The sequence below is a fragment of the Falco rusticolus genome, chromosome 7 (genome assembly GCF_015220075.1).
Source record: "Falco rusticolus isolate bFalRus1 chromosome 7, bFalRus1.pri, whole genome shotgun sequence".
NCBI lineage: Eukaryota > Metazoa > Chordata > Aves > Falconiformes > Falconidae > Falco > Falco rusticolus.
This window is the reverse complement of record NC_051193.1, coordinates 61,881,902-61,897,185: the sequence shown is the minus strand read 5'-3', so window position 1 is coordinate 61,897,185 and position 15,284 is coordinate 61,881,902. Positions and strand designations below refer to the sequence as shown.

The window sequence follows — 15,284 nt, the reverse complement described above, 5'->3', positions numbered from 1 at the left end:
CGTCCAGAATTATTCCACAGACAGCTATGGGTAGGGTGGATTGCCAGCTTCTGTCTTCTTAGCAACCAGTTTACGCTGCTTTTCTTGCTGGATTGCAAATCTTCCATTTAGTTGGATATCACTACTACTGGAGAATTATTCAAAGGAGGAAAAGAGTTATATTTTTTGTCTATCTGTGAACTTGGGATGGTTTTTAATAATTAAAACATTTTATACTTTTTCCAGTACTTTTGAAAACATTGCATCATGTAGGTTAATTTTAATAACTTCCTCACTAAGTCTAGAAGAACATAATATGCTGTGTTGAATGACTACTGTGTATCAGAAATGTTATAAAACAATTATAATTCTTTCTTTATATTTGGTTCCATATGGATGTATATAAAAGGCTAATGCCTTTTTTAAAGTTATAGTCAGGTGATACTTGTCAGAGAGGATTACGCATGTCATTGAGAAGGTGTAATAGGTGGTCATCTCACTATATCTCTTCTGTACATATTTAAATGAATGGTTAATAATTTATAGAAATCTTAAAAGCTAAATGTAAATGAATATAAGGTGTGACCTCATACAGTAGTGTCCAAGTTTAAATTGATCTATAAAGTATACCACAGTTTACTTGTATTAATATAGGAGTATACTTAAGACATTTATTATGCTACTTTTTGCTCAGTAATGAGTGTCTTAATTGCCACAATGGATTTGCTTTCTTGTGTTTTTACTTTCTACCTTTGGTAAATACCCACCTCCTTTTCATTCGTTGTTTGCCTTGTTGATACTCTTCCTTTTTTCCCTTTTCCTTCTGCAAGGATATTGTTAATACAATCATCAAGCACTGCTCTCCTCAGTTTTTTTCACTTGGTTTGCCTGGTGCCACTATGCTTATTATGGATTTCATTGTAGCAGCGGGAAGAGTGGCTGCTTCTTCTTTCCTCAATGTAAGTATTCATTAGTTAATTCTTATTTATGTGCAAGTGGGAAGGATTTGAGAGAGAACTGAGCAGTATTTTTCCTTGGCTAGGGTGTTAACTTGACCCCAGCATTTAATGTCATGGTTAGCAAATACAGATAAGAGTCAGTGGTTTATTCTAGAACAGTACACATGCAAGTCCTCTCCAGAAAATACATGAAGAATGCAAATATTGTCATTGGAGCAGAGAATCTTCTTTTACTTCAGAGGTCTTGGAATTGTGTCTGCCATTTATCTGTGCTTTAAGATGTTGTAAAATAAATGTCCATTTTGACTGTACCTTCGCTATGCAATGACTTTGATGATCTGGCTTGAGAACTCAAATCTGCTAGTGTTTGCGCTGTTTGGATGTATTTCTGATATTGTTACCCAGGCAACTTCAGTCTCGAATAGTAATACTGATATGATTACCTAGGTGCTGTTGGCCTTGCATGGCTGTACTCTCTCTTAAAGCTCCCCAGTACTCCCCCTCCAACTGTCTGTGAGTTTTGACTGTTTCTCACATAATTCCCCCTTCAACCAGCTATGAAATCCAGCCGCCCTCAAGGTACTACCTGAAGCCTCTGTCAGCTTCTTCTATCATTACTTGTCATGTCCAGCGATGCCTCATGCCATGTCCAGCATTTTTCTCCATCCCCATTCAATTAGCTGACCCTAAGACCCAAACCTAGTTAGCAGCCCAGTCATTTGTCTTTAATCCTAACAATTCCTCTGCTTCCTTTGACCGTCTTGGAAAATGGGAGCATGTGGTGTGCATGAATAGCAATCCATGGGGGCGTGGTCTTGGATTGCCGAGCTCTACAGAATTTGCAAAAGAGAAAAGAAATAGCTGTGTAGTTTCAGCTGTCGTTCTCTTTTAAGAAATGCCAGCTTCCTGATTGCAGTACGAGTATGTATTTCTCCCCACCTTTTTTTCTTTTAGGCACCAAGAGTTGAAGCACAAGTTCTTCTAGGATCTCTAGTCTGTTTCCCAAATTTATATCATGAACTACCAGCTCTTCACCCAAACATTCCTGACATTGCAGTGTCTCAGTTTACGGATGTTAAGGTGGGAATTTTAAGAGTATTTGGATGGTATTCAGATACCAAATACATGTTGAATATGTTTTTCCAGGAAACACTAACTAAAATTCTAATATTCTAAAAATTTTCAGAAATAATTTCAAATAGATACCAAAGCTCAAGTTCCCATAAAATCTTGTCAAACCTTATACTACTAAACGTACTTTGTAATTTTTATTAACTTAGTAATAAACTGCGTTTGTGTGTTTGTAAAAGGAAATGATGTGTTATCTCACTGATGTGTTACCTCAACTCTTCAAGCCTACTCTCATTAGGGCTATTTGCAGGTCTCAGATCTAATCAGCTGAGATGAGAAGATTGAGAGGTTCAAGATATATTATTTAATTTATTAAGAATTCACAACTGCTGAAATCTGCCTGTGTTCCTGGGGGCTTTAGAAAACCTCTGAACATCAGTATGTTCTTTTAGACAAAAAACAAAAGGAGACCTTACCCTCTCCATCGTAACACAGAGTTGGGTAGTGTGCCAGTATACTGGAACTGGGCAGAGCTCAGTCCGTGTGTTTAATTGCTGTATGTTTGTCAGGTATGATTACTATTTCTAAGAAAGGCTCTCGGTAAGTTTCCAAACTGTTTCTTTTTAGAGAGAGATGATGGCTTGGAAGCTGCTTTATACCTTGCTCCCTTTTGGCGACTGATTTTGAGTTCCTTCTTTCTCATTCCTATTATATAATGGCTGTTTACTTGAGCTTTATTGAGAACAACCTACAGCTTTAGGGACACTTCGCTGCAGCTGAGTCAAAATTCTTGACATCATTCTTAAGGCACTGTAGTTGCTTGTTCTGCAACTACTTCCAAAGTCTTTTAAAATGAAAATTATTTTGAAAAAATGCTTGTTTAAACCTCAAAGTAATAGATTTTTTTTCTGTAATACCCTTGAGTGCTATTCACAGAAGCTAGCTTTAGGGAGTCCTTTGTTACAGGGTTTTTTTTACCCTTGATATTTTATGGAAAATTATCGGCAAGAGTTGAATAAATGGTTAATCAGCAGAAATCAGGATAGTAACCTGTGGGTTATTCTTGGGGTAGCACAATAATGAGCATCTGGGGCAGACTAGAAGTTTGGAGTAGTAGTAAGCAAACAACCTGACCGCAAACCTAGAGACTCAGCTAGGCAACGTGCCTGTGTGTGCTATAATAAAATTCTAATTTTCTGATGCTTCATGTGATGGAGTTACTGGTAAATGAGTGAGTATTTTCCTCTTTGTTTTAGGAACTCATAATTAAAACTGTGTTAAGTTCAGCAAGAGAGGAACCATCTGGTCCTGCACGGTAAGTCATACAAAAAGAAGCTGCTAAATTAATAGATACGTTTCTTTATTAAACTCTTTTGAGGTGGATATATTAGAAAGCTTAGAGTAAAAGTTTATATGTATTTTATTCATGGTTTTCTTCACCACTGTCAAAACTGTGGTTCACTGTGTGAATTCAAAATTGTTTGTAAACAGAGATTTTAAAATAATAGACATGTTCTGTCAGACCAAATGCTGGTCTAGCCCAGTATCCTTTATCTGATAGTGGCTGATAGGAAAGAGTGTCAATATAGGTAAGAGTACAAGCTGTGTGCTTTCCCAGCCTACCCTGGTGTTCAGCTCAGGGATTTTCTGTACGAGAGGCATCTTTTCCTTTAAGGACAAGATTATTTATGAGGGAGGTACGGTTATCTTGTATTAGACCACATGATTTAATTTGAAAAACAGAAATAATGCAAGGTACATGAGCCTTTCTTTACAGTATGGAAAAGAAGCAGAAAATACTGAGCTTAGCATTAAACTGAGAATGATTGCACTGATGCTTAAACCTAAGCATCTTCATCGAATCGAGAACTTCAGAGAAGATGGATACCAGTTTTGTTTTCTGTTCCTTAATTTTCTTAGGATTTTGTTCCTCCTTACCCATCCCCAGAGGCTTCGTTACGGAGTCCAGCATATGGGATTGGAGCAGGAATCTATAATGCCTACCAAGGAAGAGCACATTTGTGTGCCATTGTATTTGAGTGGAGTGTTTATATATGCTCAACTAATATATGGTCACTTGTTAATGCAAAATACATTCCTGAAAAATGTTACCGGAAAGGTCAATTCATTGAAACTTTAAACATTTTGCTGGAAAACCAAAAGCAGTTTTCATCAGCCCACTTACCTGTTCTTCACTTAAGCTGGTAATATCACTCAACACAGGCAAAGAAGGAATTTTCTGACATCATTTTCATTTCATTTTTCATGGTTTTTTACAAAACTTCAGTCTAAAAATCATAACACTCTCCATTTTGCTTTGAAAAAGGTGGTTTAAGTCAAGTTGGTTCAGAATATTGTTATTGATCCTGTGGCACTGAAGTACGCAGTATTGTCATTTTCAGTTCTGGCAGTGTGGCTGGAAAGAAGGGAACATTGTGCATGTCCCCATATCCTCTCTGGCTGTGAGGGTGCATACAGAGGAGCAGAGGCACATGTGCATGCCCAGCCTTTCAGAAAGCTGTTACACTGCCCCCAAAATGCAAAGTCAGAGCACTGTGGGTAACAGCATTAAATGAAGATTAAAAAAGAATAGATTCCCACCATCTCCTTGGGTTACCTGTGCCCTTCTCCTTCTGGGAGATGAAAGGGTACGTCCTCATTGCAGGGATAATGATGTTGCCACAGCTCCTGAAGCTTAACTGCCTTACTCCTCAGTGGCAGTTTATCCACTGTCTTTTTTGGTAATAACTTCTCTGATACCATCTGCTTCACAGCAGTACGGAGTTCACCTGGGTTACTATCAGAGGTCATATTTAGGATCTGCATTACAATTTTGCAGCATCGGCTTAGCCACTAGTAGAGGCTTAATTGCCTTTGCAGTTTCTCAGGGGAGAACTTCGATTTCTTGAACTTCATAGCTTTGTATATCTCCAGCAAGTCTGAGTGCTGTTATTGTTATAAGCTATAAATCTCTGTTCCTTATCTCTTCCACAGAGGCTCAATGTTTTGTGTTTCATTAAATACTTGACCCAACTGAGCTTCAGGGAAGTCAGTTATCTGAAGTATGTTCTACTCTCTGATCTCCATCTACAAAAATTAATAACTGTATTAATCAAATACCTCTCCTGCTGCTGACAGTCTGAAAAAGAAGTGATAGGTTGGTGAACTCAGTGTTCATCTCTTCTGCTTGTGCTGTTAAGGCTGTGATACTTAAATAACAACATTGTAGCCACGTAACTACACAGTTTTTCAGAGACTACTCTGAATAGTGATTACAAAACGGGTGTTCTTAGTAGAAACCTCACAGACTGCTGGATATTTTGCATATCAGTATGTCATCAGATGTGGAATGTTTCTCAGTAGCATCAAGGAAACTTTGAATAGTAGCACAGACTTAGAGCTGTCTACTCTTCTATGTACTAAAGGTTTGGTTTCTGAGTCACCTGGCACAAACTGTCTACATTTATTGTTAAATCCATGCTAGGCTCTTTTTTTTTTTTTTTTGTTCAAAAAAGATTGAAACGCGTAGGCTCTTTTTTTTTTTTTTGTTCAAAAAAGATTGAAACGCGTAAGGAAATAGCGGAAGTGTAGATTACTTGCCCCTGCTGCAAGACTGGAGTGTTTAAAATGTTCCTGGCAATACCTTGGCTAAATGGTCCTGAAAATTTAAGTTAAAAAAATCTTAGGTAGACTGTTCCTGTACTTCTCTAATTTTTACGGTCAGATTGGGTTTATGACCAATATGTAGGAAAAATCTTTTCTACTGCAAATTAAACTCTTCAGTGACTTACTGCATGTCATAAGATTTCTTATCATTTCCTTCCTTAATTGTGATCTAGACTCAGTACACCCTTCAACTTTTCCTCCATATGCAATATTTCCCAAAGCTGTTTATTACTTTTGTCACTTTTTTCCTAGACTTCCTCAAGCTTGTCTTTATTCTTAAATTGTATTAATCAAAATGTAATGGAGGTGGTCTTGCAATTGAGATTTCAGCAGGGACAACGAACAAATCAGGGTGGTTTGACAACTTATTTACATTATCATGTAGAATTAATTCCAAGATGCATTTTTGCTACTTGTTAGCAGTTTCACGATTCTGTGTAGCTTTAAAATCTTATCTGTGAACAAGTAACATTCCCCCTTCTTGTTTCTGTGTCCCAGAAGTTCTAAACAAATATGAGGAAACTCTCGTGCTGGAGAGCAGGAGCCTCTCACTGCAGTTTTACTTTGTCTTAAGAAAATATGTATGGATTTCCCGTACATTAATTTTTGGTAGTGTTTTTAATCCAAAAAGCACATAATGGTGCAGGAGTTCTTGATGTCTTTTGGATTTTTCAGTTGCCCAGAAGGGTGCTGCTTCTGTCCTTTCCTGTGCCCTCACCAGGATACTTGGGATTTCTTGCTCATTTTCAAGTGTTACAGCATTATAAAGGTTTCTGTGTAGTTCTTTTTGGAATATTAAAAATATATAAGTTAGACTTTAGCAAGACATATAATGAATTATAAAGATTGCACATTCTTCTAGCATGTTTCTCAACAACTTGTCCTCCAACATTGTTTTACAGATGCGTTGCTCTTTGCAGCCTTGGTATTTGGATCTGTGAGGAGCTAGTTCATGAATCACATCATCCCCAGATCAAGGAAGCATTGAATGTGATTTGTGTTTCTTTAAAGGTGGGAGACTAACACTTTTACAATGTATTACTGTCTTTATCTGTAAAGATACTTTATCTTTCCAAAGTCATGATCACATTTTAGCATCCTTAATTCACAGTTTCATTGTCATTTCTTACAAAAGACTGAATTAAATTTAATTGATGAATCTCTTAACTCTGTGAAAAGAAATCTGTACCCTTTAAGTTTGGAGGAAATGGTGTGTTTGGAGTAAACGGCGTGTTGGGAAGTAAACCAGTGTATCTCTATCTTAATACCTATCATTAGCCACTTCACTCTGACCTTTACCCTTTGAAGCATAATAGTTTGTCCATCACCCTTTTTTTCATTAATAATCCTTGCAATTCAGGTTTCAGCAAAACCACTACTGTCTTTGCCCAACTTTGTCCAGCTATACCCCTTCCCACATCCTGGACCCAAGGTTCCAGCAGGGTTTTCTGCATCTATTTGTAATTAGATCTAGGAGCCTGTGGTAGATTAACCTTAAGTAAGAGCCAAACTCCCACCCAGCTGCTCACTCACTCCCCTTCCTCAACAGGACAGGGGGACAAAACAGTGAAAAATCTTGTGGGTCAAGATCAAGACAGGAGATTGCTTACCAGCTACCATCATGGGCAAAACAGATTTGACTTGGGGAAATCAGTTTATTTTATTGCCAGGGACTGAGAAACAAAGACAAAATTTGAAACACCTCCTCTTTTCTCAGACTCAGCTGCAGTCATCGTTCCCAACTTCTCTGCCTCCCCTTGCCTCTTTCAAGGAGTGCAGAGGGGATGGGCAATAGGAGTTATGGTCAGTCCATTACGGTTCCTGTCTGCTGCTCCTTCCTCCCTGTTTCAGTGTAGGTCCCTCCACTGGTTGCAGTCCTCCAGGATAAGCCTGCTCCAGTATGGACTGTCTGTGGACTGCACTTCCCTCAGGAAATACCCAGTGCTGCAGTGTGGGGTACTCCACGGCTGCAGTGTGGATTTCTCCTCCAGCATGGTCTTTTCCTTAGGCTCCAGGGGAATCTCTGCCTCAGCACCTGGAGCACCTCCTCCCCCTGCTCTTCCTCTGACCTTCATGTGCGCCTGCTGCTTCTCATTCCTTCTTTTTTTCATTCTCTGCCTGTGTGGCATTTTTGCCCTTTTTTAAATTAAATATGTTTTCACAAAGGTGCCACACACTCAGCAGATGGGCTCAGCTGTGTCCTTTGGTGGGCCCACTGCAGAGACCTCCCCCGTAGCCCCTCCATTACCGAGACCTTGCTGTGTCCACCCAGTACAGATCCATACAAAGACTCTGGAGTACAAAAGTGTTGGAGACTTTCCTTCTCCAGCATTTGTGTCTTCTGCCTAGGCTAGCCATGGATGGCAAGGTAAGTTACATTCCTCACTAATTGGCATTCCCCAGCCCTGATTAATAGTACTTTTAAGCCTCCGTGGTACATTCTCCTGATATTGCAAAAGGGAAAGGCCAGGGTAGAGAGGAAACGAGAAGGGATCCCAGTTTTGGGGGCCATCTGCCATCATATGCAAAAAGTCTGTCCCAAGCCAAGTGGCTGCCTTGTACTTTTTGGCTACCAGACTGAGTGCAGCATCCAGTGTAAGAGCAGGGGACAGGAAAGAAAATGGGAAGGTGACAAATGCAAAGGCCAAGAAGTTTCCCAAAGCTTCTCATGCTTTTTGCTCGCCTGCCCTCTTGCCCCCACCAACCAAATCCCATTATCCTCATTACATTCTATGCCTGTTCACTTCTGTGTTGGAGAGACACGGCATTATGCAGCATCGCTTCTCGGCCCTGGTTAGGCACTGAGAGAGAGATGTAGACTACCTGTTCTGCATGCATGGAAGCACTGGAGGATGTTTGATTTCCTGTGGCAAAGTGCTTTTCTGTGCTCATTCTGGGACGTGATTCAGGCCAGTACCTGTTTGAAAAAAATCTGAATCCAAGGATGAGTCAAGAGTTGGCATCAAAGTTTATGTGAATAAACTACCTGTTGCAAGGGAATTATGAGAACTCTAATGTTGGTGAGAAGTAAAGAGCACCTGTTTTTATAGCTATCATTAGAATTTATTTTGCGTTTTTTATGAAGCATGCTGCAACACTCAATAATTTACAGTTTTTCAGAACTATTTAACTTTTCCTTTTTAATGGGCGCGGTGAGTTGGCCCCAACTAGCAGCCAGACTCTCACTCAACTGCTTTTTCAGTCCTGCATCCCCAGCACCCCCAGCAGGGGAGGGGGGAACATACAAAGAACAGCAGTTGGGTCCCTGGCCCCTTCCCACTGAAGCCACCCACCCAGCCCCCCGCTACCAAAACCTTCCCACCTACACCAATACAGGTTCTGAAACTTGGTTTGTAAGGTAGAACTTTACAGTCTCCGGTAGTCACCATGCAATTCTATATAAACACCTTCACTCTTAAGTTCTTGAAATCTGTGATGATTGACTGTTTTGGTATTTGCTGGTTTGATTGAAACTGTTAAACCTAACTAGTATGCACAGAGGTTCTCACCTGGGAATGCAGCTTACTCAGATACAGCTGGTTCATTGTGGTGCAGTGCCTATAAGATGCTTCTGACTAGATTTTCTGCATTTGTCTGCCTGCCTTTTTGTGAATGATAGTTTTGACTATGCTGAATCGAGTCACACCGGATTTCAGCTCTGGTCATGAGATTTTATATTGGTGGTAGTATATCAATAGTATATTCCTTTCATCATCTGTGTTAAAAAGCTGCACTTACTTGGCTTTTTTTTTCTCCTTGATGAGTGTTTTTGTCTTCCTATGTTTTGCAGATCTTTTTCATATTTGTTCATATTTTATGGAACAATCAGAATATTAGTAAAAACATATTTTCTAGCATTTTGCAATGTTCTTGAACAGTATCTTCAACTTTTTAAATATTTCTCAGTTTATTTTCAGAATCTTTTAACATGTTCTTTGTTTACATCAAAATTTAATGACCAGTAGTCTTTCTGTATATACATATTGATAAAAATCAGGGTGTACACCTGTTGTACGTGGTTTCTGTCAGATGTTGGGGACTAACTATGCTTTTCTTTTCAGCAATGGGAATCTGTAAAGTATCTTAGCAAATCAGCTGATCACATCCTGTGAAGCAGGATTTGAGTCTATGTCTAAAATCAGCTTCAGGGCTTTTAGTATTAGACTCTAAATTGCAATTTCCTGTTTTGCAAAATCACATTCATCCTTTGCAGCCTCACAAATACTCTCTTGCTTTTTAATATCCCTTAACTAGTGCATTTTATCAAGTTCCTGTACAAGTTTGGTATTAGGCAAATTATGTTGTTTTTTTCTTCTTCAATTTATCATAACTATTTTAATCCTGACATTCATTGTGACTTCTCTTATTTTTCTTTGACGTATTTATTAAATCAATTATTTGTATTTCAATTATTAAATGTAAATTACTTCTTGAATGAGAAAACAAAGTTTTTTATATTTCTCTTTTGCTTTGCTTTGTGTTGGCAAAAGCATCCAGAGTATGTTGGCTTTTCTGCTGTTCTGAGCAGCGGTATACATTGACAATCGAGTTTAATCGTGAAATGAAAAGTTCATAAATATATCATGGGAGAAACAGTTAGCTCTAATTTGTTACCTAAGCAATCTCCTGGCTTCCAAGCAGTTGGAGATTTGAACTCCCAGAATGGATTATTTTCTTATTTTCAGGAGAAATGAATGGATCGGGAGCTATAGTCCTAATCCAATTTACTGATAAGTACAACTGAGCAACTAACATTTAGTAGAAATGTTAGCAACAATTATATGCCTATTTCTGAAATACAGAAGCATATTCAGAACTGTGGTCCAGCAGCTCACTTGGAATATAACTGGGATGTCTCCCAGCGGCATGTGATACTGCCATGTCTGTGTTAACCTCTGCTCAAGGCTGAGCAGAAAGGTTCCTAACCTGTCATCCGGACCCCTGCATCTCACGATTATGTTATGCTCCTCTCAAAAACGCTGCAGGTACATCACAAAATTGTGTTGTACAGGCTCGGTTGGATGACTGCTAAGCAGGTTATTTGCAGGCATGGACAGGATTAAACTGCTAATGTAACATCTAGAAAGCAGCTGACCCTTGCAAAGATGAACGGTATGGTAAGGCTACCTTTCGGAGAAAACCCCTGAGAGTTAGGTACCAGGCAAAGTGCCAGTTCATTCAAAGCTTGATTTTTGTTTTCCCATCAAGTGACTTTTAAAAAATTATGTCCACAGTTACACTACTACATTTAAAATATCGCAGTAGTGAATTCTTATTCTTTATAACAATCAGCAGTTTCCAGAGATAGAGAACGGTGGGCAAAATGTAGCATCGCACAGCTGCCTTTGTGCCACCTCTGAAGGCTCTTGGAAAAGAAGCCTCCAGACCTTTTTCTCAGGTAATTTTTTCTTAAAATCAGTGATCTGGATACTCCATATTAAGCTACTATAGTTTGGCCGTGCCTTTTGTCCTCTCCAGTGACTTTGGGGTTTTCCTGCAGGCCTGTAAGGATGAAGGATGTTTCCAGCAATCTGCATTTGATCTCAAGTTCTATAATCAAATTGTTATGCTTTCAGTTTTATTTAATTTTTTTTTTTTTTGGTTGTCACTCAAGCTTGAACATTAGAATCTGTACCCTGCTTACTGTGCTCTTACAGGGTACTTTCCACAGCATGAAGAGAGGCTGTCTCATGAGGGATAAAAAATACCGGTGTTCTTGTCACAAGTTCTGGGAAGACTTGCAGATGTGAGATGTCTGCCGTGTTTTAGTGAGAAGCTGACAACAGCGTGAAACCATCCACTGAGAAATAGGGAAAGTCAGAACAAGGATTTACCCTGTGCACTCTGGTTTCTGTCTCTGTGGCTGACTTACAAGAGCCAGTCATAGTCTTTCTTTATGCTTACGTAGTTACCACAAATAAAAAATGTTAATTAAAGCTTTGAACTTCATCATTTTCCATACGCTTGTACCTTCTCAAGACCTTAAACCTAAAAATTGATAGCACTGCTTTGATAAGAGCTGGGGCCCAGGACAGAGTTTTCTTCCAGTGTATTTTCCACATGTTAATTTTTGCCATTCAAAAATTTTATTCTGAAATCCTGAATTTTCACCTCAGGCTTCATTCCCTAGGCATTTCAGCTTTCTTAAAGCTTTTTTTCTTTTTTTTTTTTTCTCCTTTTTTTTTTTTTTTTTTAAGGTTTGTGGGATACACCCTTCCCTGAAAGGTTAATAGAACTGGACTGAGTAAGAAAACAGTCTAAGAAGCCAAGAATTTAAATATAAGTATTTTTGCAACATAGTACCTTTTTCTGAGTTTAGAGGTAGGTGGCCACCTTGCAGCACACACCTGTGAAGCTTCACTGCTGAGTAAAGTGCCATTAAAAATGTAAATTACTTTTTTATTCTTCTAATAATGCAGGAATTCTGATGACACTCATCTTCATTGGAGAAATAGAACAGGATTTGTCATGATTAAAGCGTGAATTACCTAATTGTTTTCCGAGTGATTTGAGGTTCATCAGCATTATCATTTGGAATACTTGTCTTCAGTAAAGACAGAGTATTTTGTTGAATAAGAATGTATTTTAAATCCTTCCCCTGGGGCTGTTGCTTGTTGTTTCTTCTTCTGCGTGGTTTGTACTGCTTTCTGAAGTCTGTAGTTTTGCTGTGCTAATAACCGTCTTGCTCAAATTTGTCTTTAGCTCGGATTTGTAGGATTTTCATTTCCTAGATGAGTAAAATTCACTTGTAAAATTTGCTTGTAGAATGCACTTTGTGTTTGTTATTTGGTGCACAGCTTAATGTTGTTTTTAAAACAAGTGCAATGAAGGAAGAAGCCTCAATTATATCCTATACATTAACAATTTAAGGAAACATCCCTGTCTCTTCATTTCATTGTTTTCCTGCTTAGGCGTATAGGGCAGTGTGTGCATCCACTGCCAAGGCTGGGGACTAATTGTACAAATGCATTGCCTTCTGCTGTGACCGGCACAGTAAGTTAAACATTTCAGTAATGCTGAAGGCAGACTGCAGTGCAGCACTATCCTCCTGCCTTGAAGAGTTAACAGAGGGAAGTGGAGTAAGCACAGAACCTGAGGTGCATTGCTGTACACCAGCAAATTAACGGAACAGGTAGCCTCACTGTTGGTGCTGTATCCTGCATTTTTGGTATGCAGCTGTTCACCTACCTTGGTTCTCAACAAAGACTTCTGATTTCAGAACTGGATCCTTGTTTTTGTGCAGTGATGCATTAATAGCAATATTCATTAAGGTAATAATAAATTAATTTGTTCTTCCTGGCTTCACGAGACTGTACTAACCAGTCTGAAGTTAGTTAGGAAGCTCCTCTCGTTTTTCCCTCATTGTGTGTAACTCACTGATTGTCTATCCCAAACCTTTGGTGTTAGCTGCTAATGTTTGTTTATGACTATAAAATAATTCCCTTTAAATTTTGTAAAATTTAATTCTGTTCCTCTGGTAAATAGGTACATAAGAAGCTGTTATGTATAAAACTATTACTGAAATTCCTGACCACCTTATCACCTAATGTACTCTTACGTGAAACCACATAGTCATTGTTACTGTGCTGTGTTCTCTTTTCTAGTTTCCAAATAAAACAGTAGCCCAGGTAGCCTGCAGTATGCTGAACATGCTGATACATTATGTACATAGGCTTCAAGTGTATCAAGCTGATTCACCTTTAAGAATTATTCAAGTAAGTAATTTTTAAAAATTTGAAATTTTTAATTCCTTTAAGTGCAACAGTAGAATGTATTTTCCTGAAATTAAAATACCTGAATATTGACAAGTATGTTTCACAACACGTTGAATTAGTAAAAGCATGATGTTACTTAACATTAGCAATAGGGATTCACACCACAGTTGCTGACGCCAGTATTAACATGTATAATGCCTGTATCATGCTTATTTTTTCTCAGATACCACTATGTCATTATTTACATGAGAACGTTGTCAATAAAGTCCAAACTTCTAAAGTTAAATATCTTCAAATATGTTTAAGTTTAGTGAGAAAGTGATTACTTAAAATAATCTGCAATTTTGTTTTGCATATCCATTAAGGAGTTTCAGTATAAAGCAAAAATAATTATTTTGGACACACTTTAAATAACAAGGAAGTAGACTATGGCCTCTGTGAGTATGAACTACAGAGAACAGACAGAGGTCTCCCAGGTAACTGAAAAGAAAATTGTGTAGTAGCTTCTTAAGAGGTATAGCAGGCATTTCTCTGCTCCTCTGCAGTCATATTGTTGATCAGGTAGGGACAGGGTGTTTACAGATTCTAGCAGTTCTAAGAACAACGGAGCTCAGATAGCCCCATACACAGACCCGTGTCAGGCTCCCTCCTGCACCTTACAAGTGTGTTGAATCAAGTTATCTTCCTGCTTGAATATCTGGAGTGGCTATGTAATGTCATTGTCCTTAATGCACCTATATCAGTCAAGCAGAACATATTCCTTCAATGTTGCCTTTATGGAAAAAAAACAACCCAACAAACCAAAACGGCAGCAGGGAATACTGTAATTTGTCTCAAAATAACTTTAATAGAATATAATAGAATCAGTATTTTGTCGCATTTACCTGCCTAAAAAATTATTTTAAACTTAAATATTTAGATTATATTTTAAAAGAAACTATGCTATATTTCCCCCAGATTCTGATAGCAACTATTACACATCTGCTACCCAGTACAGAAGCGTCCTCTTATGAACAGGACAAGAGGGTAAATATTTTTAACTTCTTTTTAATGTGTCAATTTAATTACTAAGGTACATGACGTAACTTTGTTACAAAATTTAAGCTGTGTTTTAAAGCAGGAATTCAGCTCTTTAAGTATAAAGAGTATAGTCTTCCCAGAAATATAGCAATATTGTTTATGTAAGTGAATTTCTAAAGTATTTATGGAAAAATATATTTTTTTAAAATTAATTGAGATGGATTGTTTTCAATAATTAGAAAGTCTTCTTTTTCCTTATTCTCGGTCAACTTAACATCGAAGTAACGTGGACTTTTCAAACTTGTCTTATAGTAAGAACATATTCTCAACTTGCAGAGAGTACATTACAAAATATTTATAAGGCTATGATTGTTTGCTCTTTCCATTGTCAGTACATTCTTAGGCAGGATAGCCAGTAGTCTTCAGATGAATTTGATTGGCATCATCCTTCAAAATGATTGCTATCTTTTTTTATTTTCAGGAGGCCTGAGTCCCCTAGCTAAGATGGGCTCTTTCTTCACCTGACACTCACAGTAGTACTTTCTGCCTCCTGAAAGCTGTGTCTCTTCTGAATTATTTGGCTTTGTTCTAGGACTGTGGGACTCGATGATTATTTAAACTTGGGCACTTTGGTGCAGTTGTCACTGGAAGCTCTGTTGTTCTGGGGTACCCATTCCCACCGGAGCTGGCATTCATCTGTTGCTCATTCTGGGCTCCAGAGCTCTGCTTTGCCTCTCCTCGATGTTTGCGAGAAGTCAGGGGCTGTTGTAGACTACAGTGGTATGCCAAGCTAGCCACCTTTCCACTTGAGGATGCTTCCTGTAATTTAAAAACTTCCCCCATGAACTAATGCTGATCATTGTATGTCAAATAT

The 15,284-nt window shown here is 38.4% G+C and overlaps 1 protein-coding gene across 15 annotated transcripts in view; it reads left to right on the top strand.

Annotated features, from left to right (window-relative positions):
• RALGAPA1 (Ral GTPase activating protein catalytic subunit alpha 1) overlaps positions 1 to 15,284 on the top strand; it is a 132,801-nt gene that overhangs the window by 60,981 nt on the left and 56,536 nt on the right. For all 15 annotated transcript variants that reach the window (XM_037393396.1, XM_037393394.1, XM_037393392.1 and 12 more), the window contains 6 exons: positions 810 to 938; positions 1,893 to 2,018; positions 3,266 to 3,324; positions 6,578 to 6,686; positions 13,280 to 13,390; positions 14,348 to 14,416. In XM_037393396.1, coding sequence (XP_037249293.1) covers positions 810 to 938; positions 1,893 to 2,018; positions 3,266 to 3,324; positions 6,578 to 6,686; positions 13,280 to 13,390; positions 14,348 to 14,416 — 603 coding nt within the window. The remainder of the gene's footprint in view (positions 1 to 809; positions 939 to 1,892; positions 2,019 to 3,265; positions 3,325 to 6,577; positions 6,687 to 13,279; positions 13,391 to 14,347; positions 14,417 to 15,284) is intronic.